At 49.2% G+C, this 22,391-nt stretch overlaps 1 protein-coding gene across 2 annotated transcripts; it reads right to left on the bottom strand.

Moving 5' to 3' along the window:
• Nucleotides 1-1,055: 1,055 nt before the first annotated feature.
• On the bottom strand, nucleotides 1,056-17,878 carry RTN4RL2 (reticulon 4 receptor like 2). 2 transcript variants are annotated; one of them, XM_072638647.1, is made up of 3 exons: nucleotides 17,460-17,878; nucleotides 11,088-11,569; nucleotides 1,056-2,537 (listed from the first exon to the last, which is right to left on the bottom strand). In XM_072638647.1, exons 1-3 carry the CDS (start codon nucleotides 17,488-17,490, stop codon nucleotides 1,785-1,787), a joined length of 1,266 nt encoding a protein of 421 aa, XP_072494748.1. In that variant the 5' UTR covers nucleotides 17,491-17,878; the 3' UTR covers nucleotides 1,056-1,784. The 2 variants fall into 2 exon arrangements, with proteins under 2 accessions (XP_072494748.1, XP_072494749.1); XM_072638648.1 differs by lacking the exon at nucleotides 17,460-17,878 and adding an exon at nucleotides 12,264-16,346.
• Nucleotides 17,879-22,391: the final 4,513 nt, after the last annotated feature.

Genomic DNA, 22,391 nt, shown 5'->3' with positions numbered 1-22,391 from the left:
GAGGACCTGCCAGATGCCCTCAGCTATGGTCCTCATCTCTAAAATGCCTGCGTATTTATTTTCTACATATGTAGTATTTAGTTACCTATACCTGGGCTTTCCCCACAGTCAAATGTCATTTCCTTGAGGGAAGGAGCAGCTAAATTTTACCTTCATAACCCCATTGCTTAGCACATTGCCTGCTATACAGTAGGAGCTTAATTAATGCTTGATTAATTGTTGAATGGAATGATGAGAAGCACAAGGATGGCATTTCTGACCATACTCTACTATAGAACATTTCTCTATTGTATGTTACATATAGTTGTATATTTAATTACTGCTTATAGCAGAGGAGTCAGGCCTTGGGATATGAGAAAAATTATTCTCAGTCAAGTTGCCTTCCCTAGCCTTACCTTCCTGATAGAATACAAGCTCCTTGAGGGCAAATATGACTTTACTTTTGCTTTTGTATGGTCGGGGTCTAGTAAGGTTCCTGGCACACAATAGATGTTTAATGAGGCTTCTTGATTATTGATTTGTGTCAGGTATCATGGGCTGATGTAAGACTTTGTCTATTTCAATCAACATAAAGAAGAAGGAGGAATATTGTTAGGAATAAGATTTCCATGTGTTGGGAGAGGTACTCTGATTTCTTCCCCCACCCCAGAGTTGAGAAATACATTCATCTTTTGTGGCCTCAGCTCCTGCCATTTTGTGGGCATCAGCTCCTCAATCACCAACCCAAGTTTAATGTCTAGATACTGAAGATTTTCTTACTGTTCTCTAAGTCTTCCTGACTTTAGACAAGTTATCTTTTCTTGCTTGGAAGGATCCTAAGCTTCGAATATAGAGTCACAGAACATGGGTTCAGTCCTGGCTTAATTGCCCCTTATCCAGATCTGAGGTGGTCTCTACAATAGCTCTAGATTCTTAGAGGACCCTGAATTATCTGTAAAATGAAAGGATGAGAGCATATGATCTAGAAATGTCTGAATCTCAGCATCTGAGCACTCAAGGATCTATGACAGTCTACCCCTAAGGGACTAAAAGTGAAGGAGTCCCATAGACATATCTAAAATAATATAATTTTTTTTAATAAATTTGTTTTCAAACAATTTTTTTGTTCTTTGCCGCACGGGGGCATGGTGGAGAAGAAAGGTCTCCGGGGGCTCTCACCTCCAAAAAATGTCCAGGAGAGATGGATGAGGAAAAGTTCCCTTCCTTTCCTTCTCAGGAGTTTGGAGAGGGCCAGGAGAAGCTGGGGCCTTAGGGGTCATCCCTTGCCAGAATTAGAGTGGCCTTCTTAGGGGGTACTTCTCCTTAGTGTTCTTTGATGGGGAGGCAGGGCAGATAAAGTCCAGCCTACAGGTGCACTAGGAACTCTAATCCATTGGATACATCCAGCTGACAGAGATAGCTCTGAAAACTAAATATGCTCCCCCTCAAGTAATATTCTGGCCCCTGAAGGGCCCAAAGATGAATCTGTGAGCAGCCAAATCCCAGCCCTAGAAAGAGGAGGGAAGAGCTAATGGCTGGGGTGAGGGGTGAAAACTGAAGAGAAATGCCCATATTAAACATTTTGGGAACAAGTAGGGAATGGAGGAAAGATGCTGTCCCTTGGAAGAGTGTCCTGGAAGGGGTGGGGACAGGAAATGAGTCAGTGCATAGGTAGCAGCACAAAGGAGGGTAGTAATCTTCAAAGAGATGGAGGCAGGAGGTCATCTAGATCAAAATTACCTCTTATCCTCCATCCTTGGCTGCCCTCCTACCACTCGCTACCCTCTCAAGTATCAACCTGCCCATCAGAGGCCATAGGGAACCAGCAACAAGAGGCAGAAGAAAGGAGTGGGCAGAGCATGGTGTTGGGATGGGCCTCCAGAGTCCAGTGAGGTGGGGCAGGCTGGGCCAGGGCACACCTCTCCCCTCCTCCGGTCCTCACCCCCATAGCCACCCCAGTAGTCTTCTTCTGTGGGTGTGTCACCACCTTGGGGCCCCCTGGGGTCTTCAGCTGGCAAGTCCCGGTATAAGGTAGAAGGATCCACAGGGGGAGCTCCCCCAGCTTCTCCCACCCCATACAGGTGGTTGGAGGAACTGTTGCCACGGGCACGGCCACCTGGTCGAGTTGGAGCAGCGGGGGGACAGGCCTCAAAGTCTGATTCCCGGAGGGCCCGCAGGTCACGGCCCTGACGCTCAGGAGGGGTGGCACAAGTGACATCTGAGCTGGAGACCCGGGCCCTCTGAAACCAGGCCCAGAGAGGGCGGGCACGGCAGTCACATGCCCAGGGGTTATCATTCAGCCTCAGGAACTCCAAGGCAGGTAGGTCAGCCAATGCCTCTCCGGGCAGTGAAGCCAAGCTGTTGTTGAATAGATAGAGGATGGTGAGTCGGGCCAGGCCCCGGAAGGCTGCTCGGTGCACTCCCTGTAGCCGGTTCCCATGCAGCAGCAGCCGATCCAGCCCTGCCAGGCCCCTAAAGACGTGTTCAGTGAGCAGTCGGAGGCGATTTCCATGCAGAAAGAGGTGACTCAGGTTGGCCAAGTCAGCAAACAGATCATCCTGGGGTGGCAGGAGATGGGAAAGAAAAAGAGTGGGTGCAAGAGATGTAATGGAGTGAGGGGTGGCAGAAACTTAGAACTGGGAAATAGCTCCTGGAGGCCCCTAACTAGAAGGAAGACGTTGTTTAGGCATCCAGAAGTAACACTGGTACAAGGTAAAGACTGATGGATTTAAAGTCAGAGGTCCTGAGTTCAGGTTCAGTCAAAGGTTAGGGTTAGAATTGAGTTCAAAAGTCATTTTACTCCATGGACCTCTGTCCTCCAATGAAAAATGAGATGGTTGGATAAGGTGATCAGTCCCCTTGTTGTATCATTCAAACTCCCTTACTGATGGTTGCAAACCTCAGCTCTTCCTTTGAGACCTTGGCCAAGTTACTTAGTCTCTGTTTCCTCATCTGAGGAATGACTAGATGATCTCCAGGTTAGCATGGTATATTGCAATGGTTTTGGAGTTAGAGGACCTGGGTTCGAATCCTAGCTTTATCACTTACTACCTTTTTGGCTTGAGGTAAGTTACTGTATTGCTCTGGACCTCAGTTTTCTCATTTGTAAGGGAAATGAGGTCAGGCAAGATGATCTCTAAGGTCCCTTCCTGCCCTAAATCCTATGATCCTCTGATGTTCTTGGCTTCTCACCTTCCCACCATGTGATAGCTCTTCTCCCAGAGAAAAGAGGTGGGAAGAGCCCTGAGACAGCTCTTTGGTATATCATGAGGATCTCTTCCCTGGAGATCAGGAGCTTGGAGGGAGCCCAAGTCTGGAGGGAGCTGGGGAAGCACCCAACCTCACTGGGGAGGGGGCTAATTTATCTCCATTCCACAGTTGTCTATTTGCCCATTTGTCATAGGTATATAGCTTTAGATAGTGGAAAGATCTCAGAGACCGTTGAGAGCAATTTTTCATTTTACAGATGAGGACACTGAGGCAAAAGAGGTTAAGTAACTTCCCTAGGACTTCTCAGTAAGTATCTGAGGTGCGATTTGGTGGACCCTGAATTTTATGCCTATTATTCAGGCATCAAATTTGATCTAGCTGCATCTGGAAGAAGCTCTCTCACTCTGTCTAGACACATATACGTATCTGCCTACATGCAATAATGGGGAGATCCCGGACAAGGAGACAGGACAGACCTGAGTTCAAATCTGACCTCAGACATTCATCAGTGGGATGATGATGATAGCTAGCATATGCATAGTGCCTACTATGTGCTAAGCCCTTTACAAATATCTCATTTGAACTTACAATAACCCTGTGAGGTAGGTGCTATTATTTCCATTTTACAGCTGAACAAACTAAGTGATTTGTCCAAGGTCACACAGCTAGTAAGTGTCTGAGGCCATATTTGAACTCAAGTCTTCCTGAATCCAGACCTAGTGCTCTACCTGCTGCACCTCCTAGTTACATGACCCTTAGCCTCAGTTTCCTTATATGTAAAATAAAGATAATAATAGCATCTGCTTCAGAGGGTTGTGATTAGGACTAATTGAGATCATAAATGTAAAGAGTGATGTAAATGCTAGCTAATATATGTACATATATGCATACATATGTATTAAATGTATATAATTATGTATATATGTATATCTAGAATTCACATTTTTCTTAGGCTTTAAGGCAAGGAAAAGGCAATTTCTTTACACCAGCTCTTCAAGGTAGACAGAGCAAGGATGACTCCCCCCCATTTTATAGGTAAGGAAACTGAGGACCAGTTAGAATAAATGACTTCATCAGAGTGATAGAGTTGGTTAATGCCAAAGCTGGGATTTGATCCCAGCTCTCTCCTGACTGCCAGTTCTGTGTTTGACTTGATCCTATATCTGCCACTGATACACTTCTCACCAGGGGCTGGATTGAGGAGAGAGAAGGGAGTTGGGTTTTCCCCAGCATCCAAGACAAGTGTTTGTGCGTCTGTCTGTGTGTGGGGGTGGTACTTCTCTAGAAGACCAGGACTGGAGAAAGGCAGGAAGGAACATGTTATAGTGTCAAGAACACTGGCTCTGGAGTCAAAGGACCTGGGTTCAAATCCTACATCTAATATATATGACCTGCATGACCTAGTGCAGGTCACTTAACTGTTCCTTAGCTTCCTTATCTGTAAAATGGGGAGGAAGGACTGAGATGTTTTTTTCCCATCTGGAAATCTATGATCTGGATGAGCTTGGAGTGTCCCTTGGGGGCAAAGCTGTTAAGAGATACACATCTGGAGGTGTAGTTGCTCTGGGGCTTCAAAAACTACATTGGAGGTTCTCTAGTGATAGTCAATGAGCCTTTCTCTCTGGGATTAAGCCCAACCCTAGCCTAGATAGGAGAGGTGGTCCCTGGTGAAGGGCAGGGATTCACAGCCCCCAGCCCTAACTCTTTTTGCAGAGAAGACCATCTTTGCCCCCAAGAAATCCCAGTTCCCTGAAGTCTGGTCTGAGAAGTTTGGGTGGGGAGAACCTCAGTTTCCAGCCTCCACTTCCTGTCCTCCTGCTTTCTCTTCGCCCCCCTCCCATCTGGCAGCCACCCTCTCCTCTCTACAGGAACCACGCTTGCCAAGATCTCCTCCTCTTAACCACATCCAACACCCCCCCACCCCCCACCCCTTGCCTCTGACACTACAGAGCTTTTCTCTCTTTATCCTTGGAGTTTTCCACAGCTGCGGCCTCTTCTCCCCTTACATCTCTGACCTCTCTGTTGTTGTTCAGTCATTTCTGACTGTTCATGACCCCATTTGGAGTTTTGCTGGCAAAGATACTGGAGTGGTTTGCCATTTCTTTCTCTAGCTCATTTTAGGATGAGGAAAATGAGGCAAACAGGGTTAATGGACAGGTCCGGGGTCACACAACTATGAGGTGTGTAAGGCCAGATTTGAACTCGGGAAGATGAGTCTTCCTGATTCCAGGCTCACCTGACTTCTCTGACTCTGACCAATTCTCTACAGACTCTTTTCTGACTCTTAAGACCTTAGCCTAAAATGGCCAAGGTCTCCCAGTGCATCCTGGGCCATCTCCAGTCATCCTGGTGAATATCAGGCCACTGGACTCAGATGGCTCTGGAGGAGAAAGTGAGGCTGGTGACCTTTCACAGCCCTTTCTCACTCAAATCAAAGTCAAATGCAAGTCATGTCATCATCTTGATGTCATGGTCCTCTTCGAGAATGAAGGACAAACACAACAACAACAACCTTCACCCACCTTTTCTCCCATCATCTCTCTGCCCATTAAGTTCACCCCATGAATGGTTACTGAATTTCTTCCCCTGTGTTCCATCTTCTACTAAATATTAAGCAGCTTGTGTTATCTCAGAGGGCACTGAGAGGCTGGGTGATGTTTTAGCAAAGGCTACTAGGCATAGGGCCAGAAGATCTGGTTTAGAATGCTGACTCTGGAACTTAGTAGGTGTGGCCTTAGATAAGACACTTTACCACTCTGTGTGTCAAGTTTCCCATCTGTGAAATGGGTTAGTAATGCGAATGTTGGGGCTTCACCACAGAGCAGTCACACTAGACAAGTTGCTTTGGAAACGATAGAAATGGGAGATAGGATTGGTCAGATAATGGATGGGGTAGAGGCAGGGAAGAGCTGTGGCCTGAACCTCTGGAAGTTCTGCCAGGTCAACTAAGATCAAGGGACTCCATGTTTTTTGGGGGGTAGTTTCACCTTTTGGGTCAGAGACCACATGGTGGAGGGGTGTAACGATTCCTAATTATCGGATTCTTCCCTGTCCCCTTTCCAGTCTCCATTTAACACATAATCTTGGGGTCTGAAGTTGGAACACCTCCCCACCCCCCATTCAAGCTGTTGCCCAAATCCTGTATCTTCCACCACGCCTCTAAAATCTGCTCCTTCCTCTCCCCACTGCTAAAACCTCTCTCTGTGCATTAATCAGCTCTTGACTTTCACAGCCCTCTCTTCCCCCTTCCTCCCCCTTCTCCCCCCTTCTCCCCCCTTCTCCCCCCTTCCCCCCTCCACTTCCTGGCTTGAAAGCTTTCAATCATCTTCCATTTCTACAACCACATTTTCCTGATCTCCCTCAGCCCCTCCCCCAACTGGTTCATTGTTCCCCACATCCATTCTGCATTTCTCCCTCTGGGGCTAAGTTCCTTCCCCCATTTCAAACTGAATTGTTTTCCCTTTGCTGCTTCCCAACTCCAGTCTCCTTTTCTACCCCATTTCAGTTTCTTCCACACCTGAAACACCCTCCCCATCCCCACCTTTGACTTCCTCAAATAGCTCCTTCCAACCCACTGCTGTAGGGAAGGTGTCCATCCTAAGCCACACCTGCCCCCAGTGGGTGTCACCCCAGCTCTCAGGCTTCCTCACCTGCCTGCGACTTGTGTTGGCCTAATTCAGACAAATCACTTCCCTGGAAGAAGCTGTCTTTCTTTTTATTCCACATTGGACCAAATGGCAATGTGTGGGTCCCTGAGGCCAAAGATTGTCATCTGAGGTCTCTGGGAGCTCTCTTGCTCAGCCTCCCAGCTCCTATGCCCAAGGACAGAGCCCTGAGGATGGAGCCCCATGGACTGAGCCCCATGGACCTCTCATCTTAAGTCCTAGGGATAGACTTTAGCATTTTATAGGAATAGGAATACATATTAGACCTGTGATTTTATTGGTATAGGGGTCTCCCAAAGAGATAACTCCTTCTATCAATTCAAGCTAGCACCCTCCCTGAAAACTATCATCTTAGAGATTTGCCTAGGACACTGAAAAGTTAAGTGACTTGTTTAAGATCTCACAGACACATGCATCAGAGGGGGAAACATATAATAATAGGTAGCACTTTAAAGTTTGCAAAGTACTTTAGTATTATTTCACGGGATTCTCACAACAACCCTGGGAGACAGGTGCTATAATTATTGTCCCCATTTTATAGATGGGGAAACAAACTGAGGAAGAGAGGTTAAGTGACTTGCCCAGGGTCATACAGCTACTCCAGCACTACCCAGCTGCTTCTGAACTTAGAGTTCTAAGTGTATCAAAGGACTTCAGGTGTTCCTGGCTCCAAGGTCAGTTCTCTAGTCAGTACTCTTCCCTGACCCTCAAAACTCTAGATCATCCCAAGTTCACTCCTCCAATCTTTTCTGGTGGCAGGAAGACACAGAAATGGTCCAAGGACAAGTCATTTTCCTGTTATAATTGTTCTGTATTTAATGCAAACTGTTTTGCAAGTGTATAAAATGATACTTTTGTAACTGAATAAAGGTCTTGGGATATCAGCTTCTGAAGCCTTACTGGAAGCATATTAATATTATTGTTGGTAGACTAGCTTAAAAGTTGGCCTTGGAGTCAGGAAGACCTGACCTGAAGTCCTTTCTCCTATTTCTCCTGTCTAGGGAGATATTTCAGTGCTTTGAGCTAGGCATGTCACTTCTCAGTCTAACTCTCTAGAAAGGTAGGTTGCATTGTAGGGGCCAGTCTGTACTGGTAGAAGGAGTTTCTTCACCTGAAAGTTCCTCCTACCACTGAAATCAACTGATCTGGTTAAGAAAAGTATTTCAAGGGACTGTGACTTTTGTCCCCTTCCCAACAGAGTAGCCAAGCTGGCAATGAGCCTCCTTGAACTTGGCTGGGGTGAGTGCTGGAGAATAGACACACCATTTGTCACTAAGCCCATAGTGGAAGCCTTTCCAAGTTGGGAGAAAGGGCCAGGACTTGCCCTACACTGGTCTCACCTTTGAGAGTCCAAGGGTGTGTCTGTCCTCCAGTGGGGAATCGGTAGAGGGGGTTGCTACTATCATCCTTTGGTTTTCATCTTTTGTGATGGGCTTCATGGAAAAATGGTCTGAGGACCAACCCTTGCCTAGCTTGATAAAATAAGTGCTTTTTGTAATTGAATAAGAGTGTTGGGATCATCGTCATCATTGTTACTGCATTTTGGCCATATCTATGATTTCTTTGACTTAGGAAACCCTGGTTAGGGAAACTCCCCCCACAAATTCAGAGCAGCAACTCATAGACTTAGAAAGTAGCCTGGGGTGTTGAGAGGTCAAGCCACTTTCAAGGAGCTACACAGAAGGTAATTAGGGGCTAGATTGGAACCCAGGTCTTAGGATCATAGATTTAGAGCTAGAAGAGACCTCACAGGCCATCTAGTGCAGACCTCATTTTATAGGGGAGGAATGCTAGGTGACTAGGGATATCAGATGACTTTTCTAAGGTCACGAGTGTCAAAGGTGGGGTTTAAACCCAGGTCTCAGAGTTCTTTTTATTCTTTCCCACTGCCTTCCTCACTTGGAAGCCAGCTCTCTCTCACTATGCTACTCTGCTTTAGTAATTATTATATCAACAATTATTCTAATTAATAATTTAATTAAATATTGAAAATAATAATGTGAGATAACACAACTATGAAAGTAATCACATGTAGAAAGAATCATATCAGAGCCTGTGTGGCACAGTGAATAGAGCTGACTTCACAGTTAGAAACACAGTTCAGGACCAACGTCTTAACCATATGGGCTGTGTGTCTGGGCAAGTCACTTAGCCTTCAAGAGCTAAGCAACTCGACACTGTCAGCAGTAGAGAGGTTGGGGGTAAAAGGACTTTTCTCATCAGAGTGCTTCTAATACTGATGGAATCCCAGATCTGGACCAAACAGAATCTCCATGACTGACATGAGGGAGTAGGGTGTGTGTATGTCAATGGTTCTACTTTGGGCATGAGGAGAGGATTCTGACTACATTTCCATGGTCTGGAAAGGAGGTGGTGGTTGAGAGAGAATCTTTAAGGTACCCAGTCCCCTTCTGGGAGGATGTGACTAAGGACGTAGGGTCATAGGACCAGAAATTTAGAACTAGAAAGTACTGAAGAGAGCCTCTAATCCCAAGTCCCTCATTTTAGAGATAAAGAAACTAAAGCAGAGGGAGATTGGATGACATGCCCCAAGTCCACACAGGATACGAGTGGCATCTAGACTTGAAATCCAAAAACCTTGATTTACTCTCATCTTTAGTGTCCATGGCTTACAAACAAGCCTGCCTGATAGAGAACCCTTGGGTTGATCAGTGCTAACTTCCCTTGGAAAGAGTCTAAGAAAGGTACTGCATTCTACTAAGTGATGCTCTAATGCAGCCTCCATTATGACCAGTGTGGTCATTGACAGTACTGCCCTCTTTGAGCCTCTGCCCCAAAGATGGGAGGCCAAGCTGGGCCCTTTGCAGCAAAGCCCTGCATGGATTCATACCGTACCAGAATGATTCAGTACCACCTCTCCCAGCTTCCCTGCTGTCAACACACCCTTAAAATCAGCAACCTTTTGGAATTTTGTTTCCCTGGGTGTGGTTTTAGGGGGTGTGTTGTGACTTTGGGGAGGGAAGGGAATGGACAGAAGGTGGAAAATCCGGTTGAAAAGAAACATTAATCATTCTTGATAATAATATCAATAAAACTAATAATAGCTGTTATGGCTATCCCTTCAATTTCCATAGCCGCGTTCTCCCAAAAGCTTGCTACCATCCTCCTTTTAATTCTTAATCCTACCACTGAGACAGATAGGATGGGGCCTGGGATGATTCTCTGCCCATTTCACAGGAACAAAAACTGACGCATAGGAAGGGCAAAGGGTTTTGTATACTCTCCTCTCCCCAAACCACCCAGCAAATCTAAGGTGGGAAGAGGCCTTTGATGAGATCATCGTTTCCATTTGCTCTGCCCACCTCCCCACCCTGCCCCCACATTCCATGTGCTGGTCTCTGAAGAATAGATGAGAAGGGAGAAAGTATCAAAGGATTTTTGTGATGCAACCAGAGGAGAAAGGGAGAATGAAAAGAAAATGTTGGAAGAGGGAGATAGTGAGGCACTGAGAGATACAGAAAAAAATAGGAAAGGCAAGAAAGAGTGAAGGAAAGGAGAGATGGGAAGAAGAGGAGGGAGAGGAAGGAGAGGAGGGAGAGGAAGAAAAAGGGGGAGAGAGAGAGAAAGAGGGAGAGAAGGAAGGAAGGAGGTGAGAGGGAAGGAAAGAGGAAGGGGAAAGAAAGGGGAGAGAGGAAAGGAAAAGGAAGAGGATGAAGGGAAGGGGAGAAGGGGTAGAAAAGGGAAGAGAGTGAGAGAAGGGGGAGAGGGGAGGGAAGGAGAGAAAGAGAGAAGGGGGGAAGAAGGAGAGGGGGAAAGGGAGGAGGTGAGAGGGAAGGGAAGGAGAGAAGAAAGGGGAGATGGAGAGAGGGAAGGGTAGGGGGACAAAAAGAAGGAAAGGGATGGAGGAGACAGGAAAGAGAAGAAAAGGGAGACAAGTCTAAAGAAAACAAGTCTTGAAAAGGTGAGAAAAAAAAACAGAGAGAAAAAGATGCAGAAAGAAATAAAAAAGAGGAAAAGGAAAGGAAAGGATGGAAGTAACGAGAAGAAAGTGGCTAGTGGATGGAGATACTAGAGAGACAGGCAAGGAAAAGGAGGGTGAGCTGATAGCAGAGACAGAGAAAGAGTCAGAAAGGAAAGATGAAGGATGAAGGCACATACTCAGAAGAGCAGGAACGGAGACCAGAAGAGCTGTGGAAAGGTAGACAGGTCTGGCAGAGAAGACCAAAAGTCTGGAAGTTGGTGGGGCTAAAGGGTGGGGTAAAGGGAGCTTACCTGGAGGTGGAGCAGCTGGTTTTCCTGAAGGTAGAGGTACTGTAGGCTGACCAGGCCCCGGAAGATGTTGCTGGGTAGACTGCTGAGTTGGCAGCGGTACAGATGGAGGGACTGTAGCCGTTCAAGGCCCTGGAATGTGTCAGGGTCTAGAGAACGTAAGTGCCGGTTGTCCCCGAGGTCCAGCTCCTCCAGGGCCTGCAGGTGTCGGAAGGTGCCAGGGTAGATAGTAGAGAGATTGTTGGAGAAGAGCCAAAGGGTGAGCAGGCTGCTGCCAAAGGTGCCAGGCCGAAGGGAGCGGATGAGGTTGTTCTGAAGGAAAAGGCGCTGGGTGTGGGGGGGCAGTACCAAGGGTACAGCTGAGAAGTTGTTGGCCTGGCAGCTGACAGTTGGTGGGGAGAGGTAGCAGGTGCACAGCATGGGACAGTTAGGGGTCACTAGAGGCAGGGCCAGCAGCAGGAGCAGCAGGCAGGCTGAGGCAGGACCTGTAGAGAGACAAAGGCATGGACTGGCAGGACTCCATAGGGATTGTGTTCCCTGGCCTGCAACAGCTCATAGAAGACCTGGGTTCTGATCCCACCCTTCCACTAACTGTAACCTTAGTCAGGTTACAACACTTCTCCGGGTTTCAGTTTCCTTATCTGTAAGCTTCTTTCATCTTTAGGTCCAGGATCTCATTCTCCAATGGCTCCCTAGTTGGTCTTGGACTGAGGTGTGCACCATCCACTATTGTTTGTTCAACAAACATTGACTCTGCTACCTCTTTCACTCATCAGAGGTTAGTGGGTGCCCTCAACCAGATCTAGAAATGATACTTGTTTCTTTAGCACATAAGATTTACAGAACACTTTCCTCTCAAGAGTGAGGAAGAAAAACACAACACACTGGACTTGCAGTTAGGACAGGCTTGTGTTTGATCTTAGATTCTGACACTAGCTTTGTAACCTTGGGCAAATCATTCCATTTCTCTTTCTTAATCTTTGAAATGGGGATGATGATGATAAAAAGGTAGCGCTAATAATAATAGAGGTGACAGCAAGTGGTTTGAGCCTGGACTTAGAGTCAGGAAAATCTTAGTTAAAATCCTTCCATGAGCTGCTTGTTAGCTATGCAACTCTGTCTAAGTCACTTAAGTTCCCTCATTGTCCCCATCTGTAAAACAGGGGTAATAAAAAATACCTGCTTCTTAGGGGTGTTGTGAGGATGAAATGAAATAACATATATATTCCATCTTGCAATAGATAAATAATGTAGCTAGTAGTAGCAGTAGCAGTAGCAGTAGTAGTAGTAGTAGTAGTAGTAGTAGCAGTAGTAGTAGTAGTGGTGTTAGTAGAAGTAGTAGTAGTGGTCACTTTGAGGCTCTCAAAGTGCTTTCATATACCATCTCATTTGATCTTTACCACAAGCCTCCGAGATAGCACTTCAAGCCCCCTTGGAGTCCCCCCTTCTTTATTTCCCACTTCATAGCAGGGCTGTAAGGATCAAAGCAGATGATATGTGCAAAACTTTTTACAAATCTTAAAGCCCTATTGCTTTGTCTTCTTGTCTCCATTTTTTTTTTTTTGATGAAGACACCCAGTTGCCACAAAATGAAGTGACTTCCCCAGGGTCACACAGAATCCAAAACTGGGACACAAACCTTTCTCATTGCTTCATTCTACCTCTCTGAGGTTGATTGTTCTGAGGAGGTTATCTGGGTCATCATGTATGGGTATGAAACCACTATCACCACTACGATGTGTTCACATGAATATAGGACAGATTTTAGGTGTTTGATTTGCCACTTTGTGTGTGCACAGATTTGTGATCTCTCCTGTGCCAGGTGTGCCGTCAGGTGTACGTGTTTGCCATCTCTGATGTTGCCAATCCAGCCAGATGTCTATCAGTGGCATCACTCACCCCCAAGTGTAACATCACAGGTCCTCATTCCGACTTATCTGTGAGGCTTATGTGAGACATCAGTGCTTGAGGCTTGTGGATAATTGAGGTGTTGGACAGCACCCCTGGATAGGATCCCAGCACCTGGGTTGGAGCCCCGCTAGGGGTCCGTCGTCATATATGAGTGTGCATGTTCTGGATGTCCCCCGTCGTCCCCCCTCGTGTGAGCGAGTGCTGGGCCCCGTGTGTGTGTAGGCAGGGGTGTGATGTAATACTCAGTGACACAGGCGGCGGCTGTTCCATTCCTTCACACCACCTCCGCGCTTCTCGGCCCTTCTCACCCCTCCCCCGAGCAGCGTTTCACGATCATTTTCTCCTCCCCAGTTCTCCTGAGCCACATGGGGTAAGTTGGGGTGGGGGGACAAGTCTCTCTCCATTACTCTACAGTGGGGAAGCCAAACCCCCTAGCCCAACATGGGACCTTGGATGGGGGTGTTCTTTCATATTGGCCCAGTGGAGACAACCCCTGTTACTTTTTTCCCCCTCCCTAGTGCTGCTTCCCCTTGGAGTTGATGCTCTAGGAAGCCAAATTCCTTTCCTGATCCCTTAATCCCACCCAGATCTAAAGGCTTGCCAAGGCTCTCCCGGATTAGAAGGCCTCTCTCTCTCTCTCTCTCTCTGTCAATTGTCACAGGAAGGAGGAACGAAAGGGCATGTTCTTGCTCCTGACAGCTCCAGCCCTGACTGCATATCCAGCATCTAAGGGCATGGTTTGGTTAGGGAAGAGAAATGGTGGTCAATCTTTCCTCTTCCTCCCTCATCTCATAATTCTCTCATATACCCCAAGGACAGCTGTCTCTCTCTCCTCCCTATTTCTTCTTCTCTCCCCCCTCAAGGAAAAAAAGGCAAAAGAGGAATTTCCCATTATCCCTGTCTCACAGAGATTTGCTGGACTGTAAGTCACAAGGGAACCTCAGAGGTCAGATAGTCCAACACACTCATTTGACAGTTGAGGAAACTGAGACCCAGAGAGGGGCAGTGACTTGCCCAAGGTCACATAGCAGCATAACTGGGATATGCCAGATCCAAGATTCTTTGCCTAACCAGGGGGCTTTTTGGCCTAACTTCCCCAATAAGTAGTCACACCCTGTGCCTTTCCCAAAATACCATTTTCAAGCCTGAAAGGGGACTGGGTTCAGAGAGCCAGGGTTAGGCTAGGAGAGGGTTCGAAGGAGGGGGGTGGAATGGGCCAGAGGCTGGGGGAGGGGCACCTTGGCAGCCGCTGCAGAGCTGTGGCTGATGCCATTTCTAGTCCTTGCCTGTATACAGTGGCTGTAACCCAAGGAGCTTCATCCATAATTCAGGCTGCGGGCTCTCACTGGAGGCTGGGTGGAGGGAAAGGTGGGGGCTTCCAGTGCCTCTGCCCCCAGGCCCAGCTCAGCAAAGCTCTTGGTTAGAGGCAGCTGATACCTGGGAAGTAGCCCCTTCTCCCTACTCTGGTCTTGCTCCCTCCTTTCCTTGGTTTTCTCTCACCCCAGAGTCCCCCTCTTTTCCATCCTCTCTCCTACCTTTCCTTCTATGCTCACATTTTCTCTTGTCTTCTCCTCTCTCTCTCTATCCTTCCAATCCCCTCACCCTCCTATTCCTTTCCTTTCTAGGGTACTCTCTCAAAGGGCTGTCATTACCTTAGTGTCCTAGAGAATCTTGGACATCAGACATCAGGTAGGATGGAGCTAGCTTCTCAGTCTTTTCATAGCAAGGAAAAGCCCTTCCAAAGTCCCCCAAACACTATGACCCTCTTTTCATGTCCCTATTTTAGTGGGGAGGGTCTAGAGATTAAGGATTAGTTATAAGATAGAAAAGAGAATAATGATGAGAACCAGGAATAAATCTGCATAGGGTAGGAAGACCATGGGGTAGTAAGAACATGGTGCCTTGACTCATGTCTGAGCTTGCTAACTGTGGAATCATTGGACCTACTCCATAGGCCTCAGCTTCCTCATCTGCAAAATGGAGAGATTGGAGTGGTTATTCATAAGATTTCTTCCTGCACTAAGTAGTATGATGTATTTCTGGTCCTTTCATTGGAGACAAATCGACCCTGAACAGGGATGAACAACGCCCATGGAGACAAGAGGGTGCAGAACCTGGGCTCTACCACAGACCCAGGGGGGGCAGGGCAAGCTACTATACTGAACTGGGCTGGCAGAGCAGAGGGAAAGGGCCAAGATTCTTGAGTTTTCTTTTATTTTGTATCTCCCAGGCTTCAGCAGTCAGACAAGAACCATTAGGTCCAGTGTGGGATGGCCAATTTGGGAGTCTACAACCTATCCTTTGTGGGACTATGAGAATGGCAGGTGTACCCTTGATAGAAGACAGTGCCACAGTGGATAGAACAATGGAACTGGAGACAAGAAGGTTTAGGTTCAAACATACCATAGACTAGCTGTGTGATCCTGGGGAATTCACTTAACTTCTCTGGGTCTCAGTTTCTTCATTTATAAAGTGAGAGAGCTTAACTCAATAGCTTCTAAGAACCTTTCCAGCTATAAATCTGTGATTCCATGATTTCTCTAACAAGGGAAGCCAAGATCACAAACTCTCAGAAAATCATGGAGGGTGATGGAAGATCCCAGAAAGTACAGGCGTGAGGAATGTAGCCACCAGACTGAGGACACATGTCACCATCAGATGGATTTCAGACACCAATGCTTGGAGGCTCTGAGAACATCCTAGAATTCAAATTCTACCTTTAGTTTTAAAGATTCCAGAACCTTTGAGATTGGGATCATGGAGGTAAGGAAGGAACTAAGTCTCAAGTATGACTAAAGAAAAGCCAGAGATGTTGAGAAGAAAAGGGGAATGAGCTAGCTGGTGACTCCAGAAAAGAGCTAATACCAAAGAGGAATCCCATTCAGTCCCTGAGTCTAAAGAATGAGGAGCGTGGAGTCTTGAAGCTCAACATTGGTTGCTGAAGATGGCCTAAAGGCACTGTTTCCAGGGAATGGCAGGGGGTTAAGGGCATGAGCTGCTGCCAGGCAGATGCTGAGGGGGCAAAGGAGATGGGAGTGGAGTGGGGACGGAGGTGGAGGTGGTGGCGCTGACGCATAGACCCAGGAAGGCAGTGACGCTGGTGCGAGTGGTGAGGTTCAGAGCTGCTGCAAACAGTTTCTCACTCTGCCAGAATAGAATCCCCCCAAATAAACAGCCACCCCAGGTCCGGATAGAGCCTAGTCTGATGAGGGGCTAGGGACAAAAATGGCAATGCTTTATCCATCAGTGCTTCTGCTCAACTCTGGAGCTCCAGCACTCTACCTACTGTCTAGGCCCAGCCTGCCCACTCCCAAGACCCTGGGCCTAGCTGGGCCTTGAGCTGAGATGGGGGGGGGGGGGGGGGAGTGATAATAAACATGAGGATAGCCTTTTAAGAGTCACAAAAGGTTTGCCTCACCTGTGAGGTGGGGGAGGAGGGGAAGCCCTCCCCAAATGCATTGAATTGCAATAAGGGCTTTTTCGATCTTTATATCACACTATCTCTTTTGACTTCCTGGCCCCTGCTGCCCTAGTCCCTCTTACCCATTCTCCTTACCCTCACCCCTGGGCTTCACTGCTCCTTCTGCTCCTAATCCCTGCCTCCCTGTCTCCTTGTCTAATCCAGCCCCCCTTCCCCCACCTTGGCCCTGTCACCCTTCCTCAGCCCCCCTGTCTCATGTCCCCCGTCTCTTGTCTTCTCTTAGTGTCCAGTTTCGTCTGTCTGACTGTCTCCTCTCTCTTGATCCCTGCCCCCTCACTCTCCCGCAACCGGCTGCTCCCTGTCATCCTCTGGTAGATCTCTTGCCCGTCTGACTGCCCCCACTGCCTCTAACCAGTTCTTATCCCCTTCATCCAATGCCTCCTAGGTGAGTGAAGGTGCGGAGCCGAGAGGAAAGCCCCACACCAGGCGCCCTGGAGTTGCTGAGTTGGCTTTTTCCCGGTCGGAGGAGTCCTCTGTGCCCCTCTCTGCACTGCATTCGCCCCCCAGCAGGCGAAGCCGGGACGGCACAACCTGATCTTTCCTCACCTAGCCCGGTCAGCCCCTGGCCCCAACCCTCCCCGGCCGCCGGCCGTAGCCCGGGACTCCACGGTCACGAGCCAGCTCCCGATCCTCCAGCCACTGCAGGTTCAGCTCCCCCGCCAAGCCAGCGGGGCGGCCACCGGGGCGGGAGCGGGGATGGGCCGTGCCTCGGTCACGTCGCTGTGCTCTCCTAGCCCCTGGACCGAGTTTGGGGGTAACCAGGCAGATCGTGGGTTTGGAGGAGTTCACCCCATCCCAGCGTCCCCCTCCCCCTTGGCCTTCTCCCGCCCCTTCCTCTGTCTCTTCCCAATCCTTTCTCCATTGCTTCCGTCCTCTTCGGACCCCCCTACTCTCCTGCCCTTCCTCTTCTTCTTCCCTCCTCCACACTCTGACTCCCTGGGGAGCCCCCTTCCCTCAGCCCGGTCCAAGCAGGGGATCCTTACCTTGCAGCAGGCGCCGGAGCCAGGCGAGCATCTTGTCTCGGAGCTGGGGGAGGGGGACGGGGCGGGGCAGGGTGGGGAGCAGTGGGGGGGGGGGGCTCCCACTCTCTCCCTCGTCCCCTTCGGAGTCTACTGCTTGGGGTGAGGAATGGGACTGGATTCCGAGCCCCTGGACTGTGGGGGGGCGGGTGGTCTGGGCTGTCCACTGGGCTCTACCCTGCGCCCCCGGGGCTCCGCGGCTCAGAGGGAGCCATCAGCCCCGACGTATAGGACACAGGACCGGACAGGATGAGATGGGACAGGCGGCGGCGGCCGGGTGCTCCGGTCCCCACCCCCACCCCAAGCAGGGCAGTCGGATCCTGGGCTCCGTAAGCCCAGACCGCTGGCCCTGGGAGTGTGAGGACAACAGAGAAGTGCTTCCCTACCCCGCACCCCTCCCCCACCACCTCTGGCTCCTCCCTCGCTCGACTATTTAACCCTTTAATGGTAAATCTGGGGGGGCGGGAGCAGGGCCCCCCTCCCCACGCTGCCCATCCCATCCCATCCTACCACCAAGTCTAACCTCTTCCTACAGCTGCCAGGGACCTAGGGGACGTTCTTTCTATCCAGGCTCTGCTCTTATTGGGAAAACTCTTCAGGAGGTGGGAAGAAAGGGAGGGAACCCTCTTTCGGGATAACCCCGTTAAATTAAAATCCTCCCCCGCCCTAACTCCATTTACAAATACCTTCGTCCACCAGGGATTTGTGGGAGGTGGGATGGAGTACTAATTTTTGTTTCTCAGCTTTACCCCCCACCCCACCTTAGACATCCCCTATCTCCTCTTCTCACCCTCCCCCAGGAAGATCTGGTTTGGTGGGGAAAGACAGATGAAACCTTCTTTCCTGAGTCCCCAGACTATCTCGCTGGCCCTAAAAAAGAGAAGAGCTCCAGGGTGTGTATCCGCCTGCATTCTCCTTGTAAAAAACCAAAAACGGCTGATTTAGAGCTGGGGGAGGTCTTAGATATCCTCTGGGTCAATTTCCTGATTTTGTATTTATTAGAACTGAGACAAAGTGGTGAGATGACTTGCCCAAGGTCACACCAGGAGTTAAGTAACGGAATCAGGGTTCGAGCCTGAGTCTCTGACTCCAGAATTTTTTATACTCCGCAGGGTATGCTAACTTGTCAATCAGACCGCATTCAATTCCCTGTTCCTTTCTGTTATGGTAGCATAATTAGTATTAATGCAGCTATGTGATCTCGGGCCTCTCTTTCCAATTCCTCGAGGTCGGTTTACCAGAGTTCTTTCCCCACTCTCTGCTACGGTAGGGTCTATTACCTGGGGAAGGGAAAGGGGGGGGAGAGAAGGGAGGCAGGCAAGGAGGCTATAACCCTGAAACTCAGCCCACCACCCAGGACCAGGAAGGGGAGAGAAACGATGGGAACTACCTTCAGGCTTCCCAGGGGCCCCTGTCAGACCGCCCCTTTGGCCTCAGGAAAGACACCTAGGGACGCACGGGAAAAGGTGGCCGTTCGCGCGGGGGAGGGAGCCTGGGAGATTGGGGGCGGGGGAGGGGAAGGACTGGGGAGAGAAACGAATGCCAAGCGGTGCCAGGACTGGGTACGGGCTGGGACCGCCAGGAGCCATCTGCTGCGCAGCCCCATGCCCCGCTCAGCTCAGAGATCCGCCCAGCCTAGCCAGGGCTGCTTATCTGGGTGCAGAAAGGAAATTCCTCATTCCCTCCTCTTCTCCCAACCCCGTTCCTCTCCTCGCTCTCTACTCCTTTTTCTTCTTTTACTCCTCTTCCCTCTCTTCTTTCTCTCCTTCCTGTCATCTCGTTTCTATCACTCTTTTCCCTATTCTCCTGTCTTTTCCCTCTCCCCACTCCTTTTTCCTTCCTTTATCTCTGTGTTTGCCTCTGTTCTTCTGTCAGTCTGCCCACCTCCTGTCTTTATGTCTTTGTCTCTATCTTTCCTTCTCTTCTTTTCCATTTTCTAATTCTCTCTTCTTTTGGTACCTTTTATTCTCTCTGTCTGTCTGTCCGTCTGTCTCTTTCTCTCTCCTCTCTCTCTGCCTCAGCTCTCCGTGGGCTCCCTGGTACCTTCAGTCCTACCACACAAACTCACTCTTCATGGGGCGCCCCCTGCTGCTGCATTAGGCGGCGGACTCCATCCCCTGCCCCCTTTTTGGACTCCGATACCTACTTTAAACCCTGCCCCTAATGCGTCCTGTCACCTTTCGTGGGTCCAAAGAAGTTGAGGCGAAGTCCGTGGAGGAAGCCCCCCCCCCCCCCCATCTTTCGGCACACGAAACTGAGGCCGGGGTCGGGAGAGAGGGAAGGGGCGGGGAGAAGAGGGGGTGGCAGTGGGGGGTGCGAGGGCTGGGGGTGGGGGGATTTGGCGTCCTTCCCCGGAATGAGCCACGCCGCAATCTGTCGCCGCGTTTGTTTGCCGAGCTGCCTCCGGAGCGCAGCGGAGCGGGCTCCCGGGAAGCGAAATATCACAAGATGGGCAGACAGACGCTGAGGGGCGGGTGGGCGGCGGGCGCTGACTCAGGTGTGCTTGTCACCGGCTCTGCTGGCCCAGCGCTCCTCAGCAAGGGGCGGGGCCCCTCTGCTCGCCCCCCGGCATGGGCTTGGACGCGCCCAGACTTGTCGGGGACACCCCCCTCCAATCCTTCCAGTGGAGTTGGTACTTGGCAGGGCTTCTCTGCTGCCAGGCCAACTCCCACAACCCCATCAACGATTTCCTTGATCCGGGCAACCTCACGGACCCCCTCATCTTGGGTCACCCACCATAGGGTTGCCCGGTTTCGGTTAAACGGGAAAGGAAGAAGTAGGACGCTGGGTTTGTGTCTGGATTCAGATTCCTATCATTTCCTGCCTGTGTGATCCTGGCCAAGTCTCATCCTGTATCTGTGCCTCAGTTTTTCCATCTGCAAAACGGGAGGACTGAACTATATTATCTCCAAAGTCTCTCCTCTATTCAGTCTGTGTGTGTGTGTGTGTGTGTGTGTGTGTGTGTGTGTGTGTGTACGTGCTTCGAGATCCTGGGAGTAGGGGTGCTTCCATTCTTTGCAAACAATTACAATTAAACACGAAGAACTTGTAGGGAAGGGTCGATTAGGCCGAGAACCTAGGCTTAGTCTTCGAGTGATCTAGTCCGAGCCATCAGCTGCATGGCAGGCACTCCCTCTGGCGGTCAGAGAAAGAGATGCGTCACTAAACAACCCGCCTGAACCCTGGCGATTGTGGCTTTGGACTTGAGGCTAGCGAGTTTGAGGTTGGGGACGTGGGATGGAGACAGAGTCCTAGGGTTTGAGTAGCTGATTGGAGGAGCAGATGCCCCTGGGTGGGATGAATCACCTTCCCAGCCTTATCTCATCTTTCTCCCCTAAACTTGGGCTATATCAAGCTTTGTCCTACCAAACAAACCCCGCGTTCTCACACTTCCACTTCTTTGCTTTCACTGTACCCTATGTCTGGAATGCCTTCTTTCCTCCTCTTCTGTTGGACTGAAACGCATCCTTTTAAGCTCAACTCAAATGTCACCTCCTCCAGGAAGACATCCTCTAGGGGCTTAGCCTGGGAGTAGAGCCAGGCGCTATAGGGAAGTCCGTTCCTTTCCGTTTCATTCATAGGATTTTAAGATTTAGAGCTGGAAAGGAGTGACGTTAGAGATCAATTGGTCAAACCTCATTTTACAGAAGAGGAGCCAGAGAGGGACCTTACTTGCCCAGGTCTCTCTCTTAATCCAGACCCTTTGACTCCAAATCCGTGGCTTGTTACACTATCCAATTCAACTGAAATCAAATCAGCAAACCTTAATGTTTTCCCTCTAGCCTTTCTTTTCACTTCTAGGTCACAAGTCGAGTTCAGGTCATCTTTGCCTCTCACCGGAACCATTGCACCGGCTTCTGAATTGATCCCTTACCTCAAGTCTCTCCCATCCCCAGTCCGTCCCCCACACAGCTGCCAAAGTGATCTTAGCAAAGGCTAGGTAGGATCATGTTTCTTCCTTGCCCAAGGAGTTCCAACAATTCCTCATCGCCTCTCGGCTAAAATACAAACTTCACAAATCTGATTAGAGCCTCCCTTGCCAGGTGTTCTACACTGTACCCTGCTTCACAAACTCTAGTACCAGCTAAACTGAATGACTAGACAGCATCACTATTCCTCTCCCATTGCCTTCCCACTGACTGGCCTGACAATCTGAATTTAAAGCCCTGACAGAGCACTAACTGGGAATCCCAGCCCCAGGGTCCCTAGCTACTTAGAGTTTCGTGGAGCTAAAGGAGCATCATGGGGCTGGGATGGTGGAGAGTGGTGCTTTCTCCAGGAGGGATTTTGTCTTTTGAAGGCACTAGCTAAGGGTGTCTAAGGTTGTTCACAAATGGGCAGCATCCATAGCTGGGAGTTTGTTTTTGGCACAGAGCACTGGTTTCCAGTCAGGAAGACTCATCTTCATGAGTTCAAATATGGCTCAGACACTTAATAACTGTGTGACCTTGGGCAAGTCACAGTCACTTAACCCTTTTTGCCTCCATTTCCTCATCTGTAAAATGAGATGGAGAAGGAAATGGCAAACCACGCTAGTATCTTTGCCAAGGAAACTCCAAAAAACAGTTTACAAGACTGATCAACAACAATGATGCTAAAAACTGAAGCCTCTCTTTTCCCAACTCCCAGCTAGGGAGTATGTTCTTTCTCAATATCTTTCTGTCTTAAAGGTACAGGATTCAATTCCTGATCCCTTTAAAGGGAAGAGGAGAGGGGAAGGGAAACAAGCACCAAGACAAGTTTCAAAGACCCATCTCCTCTTTAAAAGAAATGAAAGTTGGCTCAGCTCTCCTCCTTCCCACATGATGTACTTTTTCATCCTCCCTCTGGCCTCTTAAGTCTCTGTTCCTTTATCTATGAAACAGAATGCCCAGTCTTTCCAGAGGCCAGAAGAAC

The sequence above is a fragment of the Notamacropus eugenii genome, chromosome 2 (genome assembly GCF_028372415.1).
Source record: "Notamacropus eugenii isolate mMacEug1 chromosome 2, mMacEug1.pri_v2, whole genome shotgun sequence".
NCBI classification, from domain to species: Eukaryota; Metazoa; Chordata; class Mammalia; order Diprotodontia; family Macropodidae; genus Notamacropus; species Notamacropus eugenii.
This window is presented reverse-complemented; position numbering and strand designations above follow the sequence as displayed.

Excerpts from the sequence above, each read along its gene's own strand:
- RTN4RL2 (XM_072638647.1), bottom strand. The coding sequence starts at position 17,490 with ATGCTCGCCTGGCTCCGGCGCCTGCTGCAAG. Across the intron at positions 11,570-17,459 it reads GCTCCGGCGCCTGCTGCAAG|GTCCTGCCTCAGCCTGCCTG; the intron begins GTAAGGATCCCC and ends GTCTCTCTACAG. Across the intron at positions 2,538-11,087 it reads ACCAGCTGCTCCACCTCCAG|GATGATCTGTTTGCTGACTT; the intron begins GTAAGCTCCCTT and ends CTGCCACCCCAG.